Source organism: Corvus brachyrhynchos, unplaced genomic scaffold (genome assembly GCF_000691975.1).
Source record: "Corvus brachyrhynchos isolate BGI_N302 unplaced genomic scaffold, ASM69197v1 scaffold142, whole genome shotgun sequence".
Classification (NCBI taxonomy): domain Eukaryota; kingdom Metazoa; phylum Chordata; class Aves; order Passeriformes; family Corvidae; genus Corvus; species Corvus brachyrhynchos.
This window is the reverse complement of record NW_008237226.1, coordinates 5,181,368-5,193,489: the sequence shown is the minus strand read 5'-3', so window position 1 is coordinate 5,193,489 and position 12,122 is coordinate 5,181,368. Positions and strand designations below refer to the sequence as shown.

At 39.7% G+C, this 12,122-nt stretch overlaps 1 protein-coding gene across 6 annotated transcripts in view; it reads right to left on the bottom strand.

The window, feature by feature from the left end:
• The window catches only part of DYNC1I1 (dynein cytoplasmic 1 intermediate chain 1), a 174,060-nt gene that overhangs the window by 158,576 nt on the left and 3,362 nt on the right, over window positions 1–12,122 (bottom strand). For 2 of the 6 annotated variants that reach the window (XM_008629916.2, XM_008629918.2), the window contains exon 3: window positions 10,056–10,197. In XM_008629916.2, coding sequence (XP_008628138.1) covers window positions 10,056–10,197 — 142 coding nt within the window. The remainder of the gene's footprint in view (window positions 1–10,055; window positions 10,198–12,122) is intronic. The other 4 variants (XM_008629917.2, XM_008629922.2, XM_008629919.2 and 1 more) reach the window with 2 other exon arrangements.

Sequence of the window (12,122 nt, the reverse complement as noted above, 5' to 3'; positions counted from 1 at the left end):
AAAATGTAAAGAAAGAACTTGGCAGGAGAAGTTTTGCATACTATCAGCTCGTGCAAGTGCTTGACAGGAACTGCAGTACTCACATTAGGAGTCTTTGATCCAGACTCCATGGATATGCATATGAGAAAAGTTTTCTCATAAACTTCAAGGGGCTTTTGGTACAATTGCATAAAAGACAAAATCACATTTAATAGTCAAATCTAGGAAAGGCAATCCATAACCTTTGAGAGGACTCAAAGAGGTAACATGAAAGTTTGAACCTACAACTTTTAGGTCTGGTATTATTCAGCTGAAGAAGTAGGAAGATTTCAGCAAATTTTCAATTTTGCTTTGATGCTAAAATCCAGTAACTACTAGCTGGAAGAAGAGCTAGTGTTTCCCTTCCTTTACACCATTTATTTTGTGGTAGAAAAAGCAAAATCATTCCAAAAGGGGGTGAGATTTTTGCTACAACTAGGGTTGAAACAAGAACTCACTGTATGAGAGTTATCAAAAATTTTTCACATTAACAGTCAAAAATGTCAAAAGTTCTTGTGACCCAATGATCTGACTTTAATAGACCAGCTCAGAAATTATTCTCTGAGTTTGAACTATTACAGTAAATAAGTACATCTAAAATTTATGAATCAGAATCAGTTTTAAATGGAAACCCATTCATTTTCATAGGTTCTGCTTATGGAGAATTTTATATGGAATACTATGACTGTTTCAAAGCTCCCTGGGGAAAAAAAAAAAAGAAATTTAGCAGTATCTCACCAGTAGCAGCAATTTCCACTCTATATATTTGAAGTAAAATCCTAAAAATTGCATTACCAAAATAGTTACTCATAGAATATTTCTATTTTCCCTGATAAAACATAAAATTGTAAATGGGAATTTTCTAAGGGTCTTTTTAATAGGCTAGAGAAGGAGAAAACATCAATATGCACTAACTGTACCAGTTTAACTATGTTAAACAGTTTAACATAGGAGGTGATCTCACAAAATTTAATTAAATCAAGATGAAATTGAGTGCAAGAGAACTGTTTAAGCTGAGCTGGCCTTAGCAAGTAAGTTGTTTTGTTTTACGAGGATTAGTGTTTTAGTCCCTAAAATCATCTGATTGTCTGACTAAATATATGATATGCCTGTAAATAACTGAAGAGAAGTAAGTGTAGCTGGGCTGATAACCTAAATGGTTAAGTGGGGCTTTATACATTAATATTATTTTCTTCTGGATGCAGCTGGGGCTCAGGTTTCCAAGGCATTTTACGAAGCACCCTGGGAATGGCAATCTTTCCTTCTCCTTTGATTTATAGCATGGAGATGCTTGCTAATGAGAAAAATAATCAAAGATCTGGAGGACTGAACTCTATCAATCCTTTAGGAAGGAAAGCATGAAAATCCTTAATGATGCCACAGGCTCACACGCTAAAAGGACTGCAGATGATTCTAATTAATATGGACCACTTAGACTTTGTAACTGGCACGCACCAAAACAACACTCCCTCCTTTCTAGGTCAGATATACAGACACTTGAAAGCAACTGCCAAATATCAGTCCCTAAGGTGTCTGCTTTTGTTTATAGGCTAAGAAAACCCAACCAACTGGCAGGGAGAGGCTTTAGATATTTAGGGCTAAATATCCATTGAATGTAAAGAAGAAGGATTGTGGTTTTTCTTTGCAGGGACAAAAGGAGGGAAGACAATGTAAGAAATCTGCCATCCTCCAGCCTTGCATCCTAACATCTGCAGGGCAAGCCGTGATGTGCAAACAGCTCGACACAGCCACTCGTTACTACCCTGTAAACAGGCTGATGCTGGGAAGTGTGAGAGATCACAGCATCTCTTTAAAAAGCAGCAGAGTTCCTAGGCCAGAGACAGCAGAGACAGCCGGGGTTCCCCCAGGCAAGGGCAGGAGCCTGACACTGTCACTGCTTCACAGAAACCATCCCCATTCAGGTCAAGAAGGCTTAAGGCACAATTTGGCCCCTAAATCTGCTGGAAACTTTAAAATGGAATGTGTGCCAAGAGATCCTGACGATGGAGTCATGGCAAATTAAATGGGAAAAAATTTAACAGCTGGGCATTATTAATTTCTGTCCTACCATATAATGCTGCACATCCCATACCAAGCCCAAAGCCACCAAAACCGAGTGGCAATACAGCATCCCAGAGGGTATCCCATTTATCTCTAGCCACCAAGCAGAAAACTTCTCTTGACTCTGCACTGTGAAAGACTACACAACAGTCCCGAGGGTTACAATCCCTCTTTTTCTGAATGAAACACCATGCAAGCGAAGTTTGCCATGAAGTAATTTTCCCTCAGTCTTTCCTGTAGCTCCCTCAGAGTCTTTACATTGTTCTGTGCTTCCCTTTGGGTCAGCCCATTTATGAAATAAGTATGCCACTAAAGCAGCCATTTAGAAAGCATTTTGTACATATATATTGATCTTACAGAAAAGCTCCATAAAGAAAATAATCCACTACTACTAACTGTTACAGCTGCTACTCCTGAAGCAATACATCCCAGGCCCACTTGTCCTTGCACAAGTGAAGAAGGATCCCTGTCATTTCTGAATGTGGTAACACAATGAAACGCTGGTAATGCAAAGCTGAGTGGCAGTGATGAAACAGCATCATTGCACAGAACCTGTCAAATGCATTTACTTAATGATAAAGTAACTAAGCCCGAGGCAATACGGTTCTGTTGGCAGTGGTTTTAGCAGTTATTATAGAAACATGGTTTTGCCAATGTCTGTGAGAGATGTTTCCTGCAGCTAAAGAGAAGATAGGAAATACGTCTTCTTCTTTTGCCTTCTCTATCTGTCTAATTAAACAGCAAAGTAGACACTTAAAAGGGAGAATGGCATTCTGATACCTTTTTTCAGATTGTTGATGTGTTATATTACTGTTCTAGGTAAGAAGCTGTTTGAAAATAAAAGCTGAGTTGCCAAGTCTGATTTTTCAGGAAAAAAGCACAGAACCCAAGAACCCAAACACTTTGATGACATGTAGATGTACTCATGAGCGATCATCGAACAAAAAGTATCTTTTTGATTTTAAATATTATGTGGTAAGAACACACTGGAGTAGAGGTATCTTTTTTTCTTGACTGACAGTGAGCAAGATTAAATACCAAACTGTAAAATAATGACATGCTTTGACTCATTTGGTGCCCAGATGCTCCAGAGCTACCTCCTTCCTTTTGATTGTGTATCTGAAAAGTAAGAAATATTTGTGTTTGACAGACACACATGAAGTAATGTGGGATTAACACAAGACTGGTGTGTGTGTTTAGATGCTGCATTATAAATCAGAACACCTATTATTTATACAAAAATGAGTAAACAATATGCTGCAGAGAAAAAGGACTGGAATGATATCTGCTTCTCCTGGCACCAGGCCAATAAAATCTCGGGGTGAACATCAACACAGTGAAAGAAAACATATCCTAGTGTATTTCTTTTTATAACAACATGGCTCAAAGTGGCCATGGTAGATGAAAGCAACACAAGATCACATCTGATGAAAAGATACACGAATGCAGACTAATACTGTCAGCAAACTTCCAAACAGAATGAGAGAGAAGAAGACATGCTCTTGACTCTCTATCAGCAAGGACATCCAACCTAATGTGACAGCTGCTACTATATTCTCTGGAATACGACTGGGAACATTCAGAGGTCACAGTGACTGTAAGATGAACTGATGTAGTGGACAAAAAATCATGCCATGAGCCAAAGCCAAAGGCGATACTGCTCCTCAGAGAAAAGTGCTCCAGCATTGCAGACGGCTGTTCTATTTCTAGGATTGCTCACGTAATGTATTTTATGTAGAATTAAAAAAGTAGTGATGATGAGACAATCAGGATTCCAGAGTAATCTAACTTCTCCAGCATATTACTGCAACAAAATCTCTTTGAGAAATCCAGTTTCCCTTTATTTTTTGTTTTCTTTGCTACCTAATGCAATGCTTAAACTCATTCTCACAGGAATTTTCATTAAATATTTAGAGCTTCATCCAAACAAGGACTAACCCTGCTTTACTGCAAGTACATTTCATACACTGAAGGAAGCTAATGGATTTCAGTGCATAAAACCCATCCCAAAATCTATGATATATCAAAGGAACAACAACATAAATCAGGTAGGAATCATTTAAACTAAGTATTACATAGTGCCCTAATCCAAGTAAGAACAATAATTACAGAAAGAGTAGCTGTAGCCTGACAAATCTGCAGAGTCCAATGGGCTATCAGAGAAATAGTACAAAATAATCCATCTTACATTATTTTACAGCAAATAAAGCACCATTTTGAAATAATTATCATCTGAAAGAAGCCACCAGAAGATGAATCCCTTTGCCTTTATGGGAGCCCACAAAATAATCAGGTACCTAAACTTAGGCACAGCAAAATACACAAGTTAGAAAGCAAAAGAGCACAGATAAAATTCTTGCAGAAAGAAGGGCAACCATTAACCTTTACACATCCAAGACAGCTGAGCCTGGTACAGTTCACTGAGCAGATGGAAGGCAGGAAACCTTACACCCAGCCTAATGGGATTCTCATGTTCCCCAATGCACAGCAGGAAGTGCTGCACACACACTGGACACACACACACACACAGTCCACAATAAATGAGATGCTACTGTGCAAACCTACTACTGTAGGATGGTGAAGCTAGCTGAGAACATGTAGGATGTTCCCAGCTAGGAACATAAAGGAGCAGTGAAGGATACAGGGCAAAATGGGCCACACAGGTAAATCACACCTTGGTCCACAAATGGAACTCCTCCCAGATGCCACATGCCAGGGCGAACCCAGGATCCCCTGTGGGTTATATAGGCATACACACCAATGCAGGCTGGTGTGAGCACTGAAAGCTACCCAGCCACAGCAGCACATCCTCCCAGCATGGATATACTTCTGCTCTCTTACGCTGAGCCGACATGCAAAGCCCAGACTGACCCTGCCTGAGCAAGGACACAAAGTCTTTCCAGGGAGCTGCTCAGCCCATAAAACCTTATACTGCACTGCCAGTCTCTGAGGCACTGTACAAAGTTTGTTCTTGTGCACTTCCTCAGACAACATAAATCCAGAGTTCATGGCCATGAGTGCTGAGAAGATGAGATTTACGAATGCCTAAGGTAGCAGAACATGCCTCTCATGGGCATGTTTCATGGTGGCCCTACCATAATAGTTAGCATGTTCTCTAGCACCCTAGGGTAGCAGAAGTTCAGAGGATCCACCAGGGAGATGCATACAGTTATCACAAAGCAGTTTTGTATTAATAGAGGTGAATTTGTGCTTCACACTATGCTACAGCACAAGAGCTCTCAACAAATGCCTTTACCTCAGCCCTTTTCTTCTCATGCATTCAAATCTACATTGCAGTTGTGCCTGTCTATATAAGCTGACCATCAACAAGAGGACACTGGGAATCATCACAATGCTTACAGAATACTAAACAAACCAAAACACTTATCCCGAAAGAGCCAAACATACCCTATTCCAAGGAGAATCTTCATGCAATCCTGCAATACTGTCTAATGGAAAATGAGTCATGTCTGAATACATCATATAAGAAAGTTCTGTGAACCAATGACCCATCAATTAAGAGATGGGTATCTGCTCAGGCTATGATGTAATTTTTCGGTCCTATCTGTGTAGCACTAGCAACACAGGCAACAATAAAGCAAAGTGGGATGTGCAAAGCAATGTGGAGATAGGTAAGCTGCTCTCTGAGCAACAACTGGGCTCCAATGAATTGTTCTGTGTAGCCTGGTAACTACAAGCAGCATCAGAATCAAGTATAACACACCTCTGCCTACCCAGGAATGATTCCCAAGACCACAAAAAAGAAAAAAAATTGGCTCTCCTGTCCAACTGAAAGCATTCAGTCAGCAGTTTCAAATGTTATCCATCTAATATCTGCTTATTCTTACAGTTGCCATCATGGCTCAGAGGGAAGCTGGAATGCTGCTGAAACCTAATGTTTTCCCCAGTGAAAAGGTTCTGACAAATAGCAAAATGGTACTAAAGATAAAGCACAAAAAAATCCCCATAGAAACGCGGCATGCAGAAGACAGAAATGGTTCCAGAATTTAGTGGTATTACAAAGTCCACCCTATCTCTTCTAATACACTGAATGGCATCAGAGAAAAGACAACGCTGCTCTGGTTATTGTGCTGGAGATAATGGACAATGGTCCTGATGGATAGCAGCACTACTAGTCTGTAGGTCGCATGGCAGAAGTGACTATTGTGTCCATGCAGCTTTTCTTCCTGTGCAACAAAAGGGCCGTACAACTGTAATGAATGAATTATTGTTTGACCTATTATCTGCTAGTTTGCCAGGCACATTGTCCTGAATGAGTGATGGCCTGTGATAGAAGACCCCACAGAGTCTTTAGGTAAATTGTTTTAGCGATAATTTGTCTCACTATTGAATTTTAAAGTTTTTCTGTTTTATATTTTTCCAGCTTCAATACCAAACACTTTGCTGCTTTCACCTTTTCTGCTGGAGGAGCCTGTTTGCTCACTGTTAACTATTACACTTGCTAAGCAAGTTACCAGTCAGTTTTCATCTTGCAAAGTAAGACTCAGTGAGGTCTGTGGTTCCAGGACTACAACTACTGAACAGTGCTCAAACACTCCAGTTTATCAATTTTCTTTCCTGAAAAGCAGATGCCATAAGCCTGTGTTTCTGGCTGAACTCCATTCACTGTTGTATAAGAAATCACAGATGCTTGCTGATCAAAGCATATCTCAAATATACTTGGTGATACTGGGACCAACGGATTAAGTCTGACAACTACCAGAAGAACCAACAACTCAAAGAAGTATGAACACAACCTAGTTCTGTACCAGAATCTGCTCCCTCTTATGGGAACACATGAAGATCTCCTGCATTCTTCAAAGCTTTCAACAGAGCCTCTCACCTGTAACGAGCCGAAATCTGTGTCTTCACAGCTTTTTTTTTTTTTTTTTTAAATATCCATCATCTTCCTCTGGGGAACACTTCAGCAATGAGCAATCAGACTGCCCGCAGGATTTCTGCCAGGCTGTGTGAGCTCATCATTTCTGCAGCAGTTAGCAGCAACAACGACGGACAAGCTGTGATCACCGAGATGGGGGCATTAGCAGCTTTGAAACTAATCTGCTCTCCTCTAAAGCCTGGCCTCAGCCTAGTACAGAAAATTCACAGCAGAATAAGGAAAAGGGAAAGATCTAACAAGCATGATGGCATGACAGGGGATCCAGCAAAAGTATCCTCTCTATCACGGAGAGTGAAATGGAAAGATACATTAAAATGAAGCAGGATAACCTTGTTTATACAGAAAAACAGGCAATAATATATGCAGTAGTCAAAATAAGTTAGATGTATGGTCTGGCCACCTCTCAGAGGAAACAGCTGAGGTGGTTTCATCCTATTTACCCACCATGATGACAGTACTACCAACATCTTTCTCACCAAGTCTGACCACTCTATCACACATGCAGGCTTGAGTGCACCTGTTCACACAAACACTGAGCACATCTACCTGCACCCAGTGACACTATTTTGACTAACTGCCACTCAATACTATCCACTGGTTACAGACATTCCCTGGGGCCTGGATCAGACATTACCATATTTCCATTACCACAAACCAATCGCTCCAGGCAAACATCTGCAAGCAGCCTTCCTGGCACACAGCACAGCCCTTTCAAAGCCTGAGAAGATGCCAAGCAAACTGGTAGAATATAAGCAAGGTCTCAGGATTCCCACTGAATTCCTAGTATGGCCACAAGAAGCCAGAAAATGGATCCAAAATGAAAGGCCACAATGCAGTGCGTCATGAGCTCAGAAGAAGGGGACAAACTCCATTCTCCTCTGAAAGGACACGTGGTCATGTGCTTTCACTGCTCGTTGCTGACAGAGAGCCAAAGTGCTAGCATGGGTCACAGCCAAATAAATTCTTCCAACAGCCTTTTTACCTTAATGGTAAAAAAGTTACACCACTAAGGTTCAGAGGAAAAGCAGGAATTTAGAAGTCTCCACACACCTTTGTCAGAGCTTCCCATAGGACTGTGGTAAATTAGCTCATCCTGAACAGCAGGCTATACTTTGCTTAAAAACGATTTTTGTTCTACTCAGAGTACTTTGACTTGCTGAAATCTACTGCATTTACTTATGAAGACAGCATTACACTATTTACTGTGTTTTAAACTGCTACATCTCACAAGCTAGGGCTTTTAACTTAACATAATCCATTTCTTCTAGAGGGCAGACCTGGGAGCAGGGCTGAGCTGATTTAATAGCAGCTGTGCAGCATCCACACCACAAGGGAGAGTGTCTGCATCTGGCTGAAAGGGACACAGCATACCTTCTGCTTATGGAAGTGTGATTTTTCTAAGCAGAAGGCTGGTGTGGCATGAAATCTGGTGACCTGAAGCTCTGTCACATGACAGTCTGTGTCTGGAGAGATATGATGTCTACTGAGCACGGCTAACTACAGAAAGCAATCACTGTGCTTTCAAGCCATTAGCAGAGTCTTGGCTCACAGACTTGGATGAGCTGGCAGCTCAGCTCTATGCTGAATTAGTGTCATACAAAAAGAGCTATTAGGATCCATCTTTTACACTCCTCAAAATATACATATACTTCTCAAAATATAGCTGCTTGCACCTCTTCTTGCTTGAACATACCCTTCTTTACCAGCAGCATCCCCACATTCTCCTTTCTTTTCTATTCCAGAGAAGGAATTGGTTTGGGATTGCCACTTCATTTTTTATTTCCACCATGGAAACAAAAATAAGAAGATTACTCGTTTCCATCCCTCACACACATTCCACCTTCCAACAAGAACAGAGCCCCTTCCCCTCCACTGTGCATGAAACTCTCCAGAGTTTCCAAGGCAGAATTGCCAGTGGGTCCTGGGATGTTTCAGCCTGCTCCTGTCCAAGCTCTTCTCTGCCACTGTCAGCGTCACACACTGCCAAGAGCAGCCACAGGAACCTGAGGTAACCTGGTGTTACACGGGGGAGGAATTCCAAGGGGACTGGTTATGTGAACAAAGATAACTCAACATGAATAACAGGTTCTATCCCTGGGCATATCCCCCTGATTTTAGTGTATTTCCAAACAGCATGAGAGCTTTCTGTAAGCCATTTTAAAAGTGAAAATTCAGCTCTTGCTTCCACTATAAGGTTTGAGGCTCAGAGTTTAAGATCCACTTGCTGCATGTATTTATTTACCTCAGATCTGAGACCAGTATGACACTGAACCGTGCCATAAATCAAATCCCTCCTGATGGGAGAGAACTTTCTAAAAGTCCTTGCAAGGAGTTTCAAAGATAAACCGAGACTTTTCCTGGAGTTTCAATGCTGCTGGATAGCTGTTTATTAAGTCTTATCAGAGGAACAGAGCCACTAGCGTGACCCAGGTACAGCATAGAGCACAGAACGCAGGAGAGAAGTCTCTCATTATCAAGATTTACACAGCCTTTTAAAGATAATTTAACCAATGGTTACTAAAAATGTATATTGTTTTCATTTTCCTACCAATTATTCAGTAACACAGGCAGGAACTGTGGAATTCTCTATCCAATCATTCCAAACTACTTTTACTGCAGAACATGGAGTAGTAGAAGGAGGAGAAGAAGGTTTAGAGAACAACAACAATCCTCCATTTTGATATTTTTTACTCTTATCTATTTACTACAAAGAGAAGCCCAAGATCTCTAAATTTTTCACCCTGTGACAATCTTACATAGTAGTCTATCACCTAATTCACACCACTGTATTTTCTAGTTCTTGTCTGATCATTGGTAATTTTTTCCAAGGTTGGAGGTTAAAACAGTGTTGTTCAGGGAGGTAAGAACCCTTAAAAACAGGCAGAGAAATCCCCTCGGCACTCTGGGCTCCTACGCCAGTATTACTGGATGGTAACACACAGTGGACAATGCAGAAACAAAAATACACATTTGATACAGCATGTTCTTATTTACAGCAGAAAAGGAAAAAATGGAGAAGTAAGAGCAAAGTGAAAAAACCTCATATTTATTCAAGTCCATTAACTCTTTGTCTTACCTTCCTATGGGTCCCAGATCCCCTGAATCCTGGCTGCCTGCGTCACTGGGTGTGCTCACTGATTTCGAAGAGGGAGACATAGGGGTTGGGACTAAATAATGAAAATAACAGGTATCCCATGTTAACACATGCAGCGACTGCACTGATGAAGAGCAGTGTCAGACAAATCAAAACCAATGGACCAAAATGATAGTGGATGAATGAGTGGGAGAGTTCGAAATGGTGAAAGCAAATAAGGAAGGAAAGAAAAAGAAAAGGAAGAGAGTCAAGTGAATTTTAATCTTCTGGAAGTGTTACCACTGACATGTATTTAGACAGGACTGAAAGCCCAATGGGAATTTACAGCTAATCAATGGAGAAGATACCTGTGGAAATAAAATAGGACTTGTTTTCTTGAGTCTGGTTTGAAGTTGACTTGCAAAAGATTTTAAAGGTATGAAGAAATATCAGGGGCTTGTCTTGTCAAAAAACTAAGTGAACTCTTCTGGTAAAGTTAAGTAGGCTACAGAACAAGCACACTTTTCAAATTCTGAATTTAAATCAAAAGCCAGTGTCCATCAGATATGCTCCAAGGCTGCAGTGTGGAAATGACATCAAAAATAAAAGCTAAATAAGGAAATCCAGCTAAGTTAAAATCATTTCCCAAAGATGCTGAGAATACACATTAGTTTGCTTGGTGATTGTGTTTTCTTAAGCAATGTAGGTCATACAAAATTTCCATTTTGGGTGGGACATGATTTCAACACTCAAGGAAAAGTTTCCCTTGGTTTAGACACTATTTGCCCAAGCTCTTGAAATGATTTTCTCTTTGGTTTGCCAGGGCTTTTGAAGCATATTTCATGCAAAGGCTGTTTTGTTTCCTGAAACAGGAAAGGAAGTTCATAGCTCAAGGTCAGCCCGAGTTAAAGCTCTTCAGCAAGGAAATAATAAATAAAAGAGTAAAAATACCCTGATTTCTTTTAAAATGGTTTCTCAAAAATATTAAAAATTAAGAGATGGCTCCAGTCAAGATTTAATGCAAGTATTTTTCAAAGCAGCCACATTGAATAAAACACAAAAAGGGGGTTTAATGCAAAAGCAAAGCTTCCCATTTGGTTTAAATCATATCCATTTTCTTTTATAGATTTAACAGAGTAAAACTTTAAAATACTTTGTTATGGTTTACAATGTATAATGACAGACCTGCCAAGAGATTCGGATTTTCCATGTGGTCAAACATTTAATGCAGCTTCCCCCTAGAGATTGTCACAGAAATGACTGCAGCATGAAAAGTGAATTCATCTTTGTGACAGCCCTTTGGCAGGTTACAGGTATGTCTGGTTGTTTACATATTCCATATTCACACTGAGTCCTGGCATCGTGTGAAGGTGGAATTAAAGCCTGCTTTGTATATTAATTGGGAGTGTATGTAAAGGGAACAAAAGAGAACACAATACTATTTTTAACTAAAAGGAATCATCTTATATGTAAATTTACATGTTCTTTTGACAGTGCCAAATACAAAAAAAATTAACTAAGAAAAAAACTGATAATTTGCAACACGAATATATGTGTTTAGTTAATAAAATGATAAGGACATATATATTCATTCTTATATAAAAATGAGTATTTTAAATTTTATACATTAAAAATATATCTGATTTTATCTTGGACCTTATTTTTGTATCATGATATAATTAAAAAAACATATTTTATTATTCATAAAAATAACCTAACCATTACTTGTCAGGCAATTCTTCTGAGAAGTGGTGTCTAAAAGCTTCAGTCACTCTACCATAACTTATAAAAATAGTAATTTTTTCTCAATAAATGTTGGTTGATGCAACTAATTAATTCAAATTCCAATTCAGAATGTCACTACCTACTTGCATATGCACCCAGGCATCTGTATAAGGTGCTTTCCTAAATAAAACCTTAACTATTTCATCAAATTTGAAGTTTTTCCTATATATTACTGGCAAGAAAAACTAGAGGCAAAATCCTAGATTCAGTCACAATGAACTTAGTGACAAGGCTTGATAGCTCCAGAGAGGCCAAGATTTCAGCTAAAACTGGGAGAATGATTCC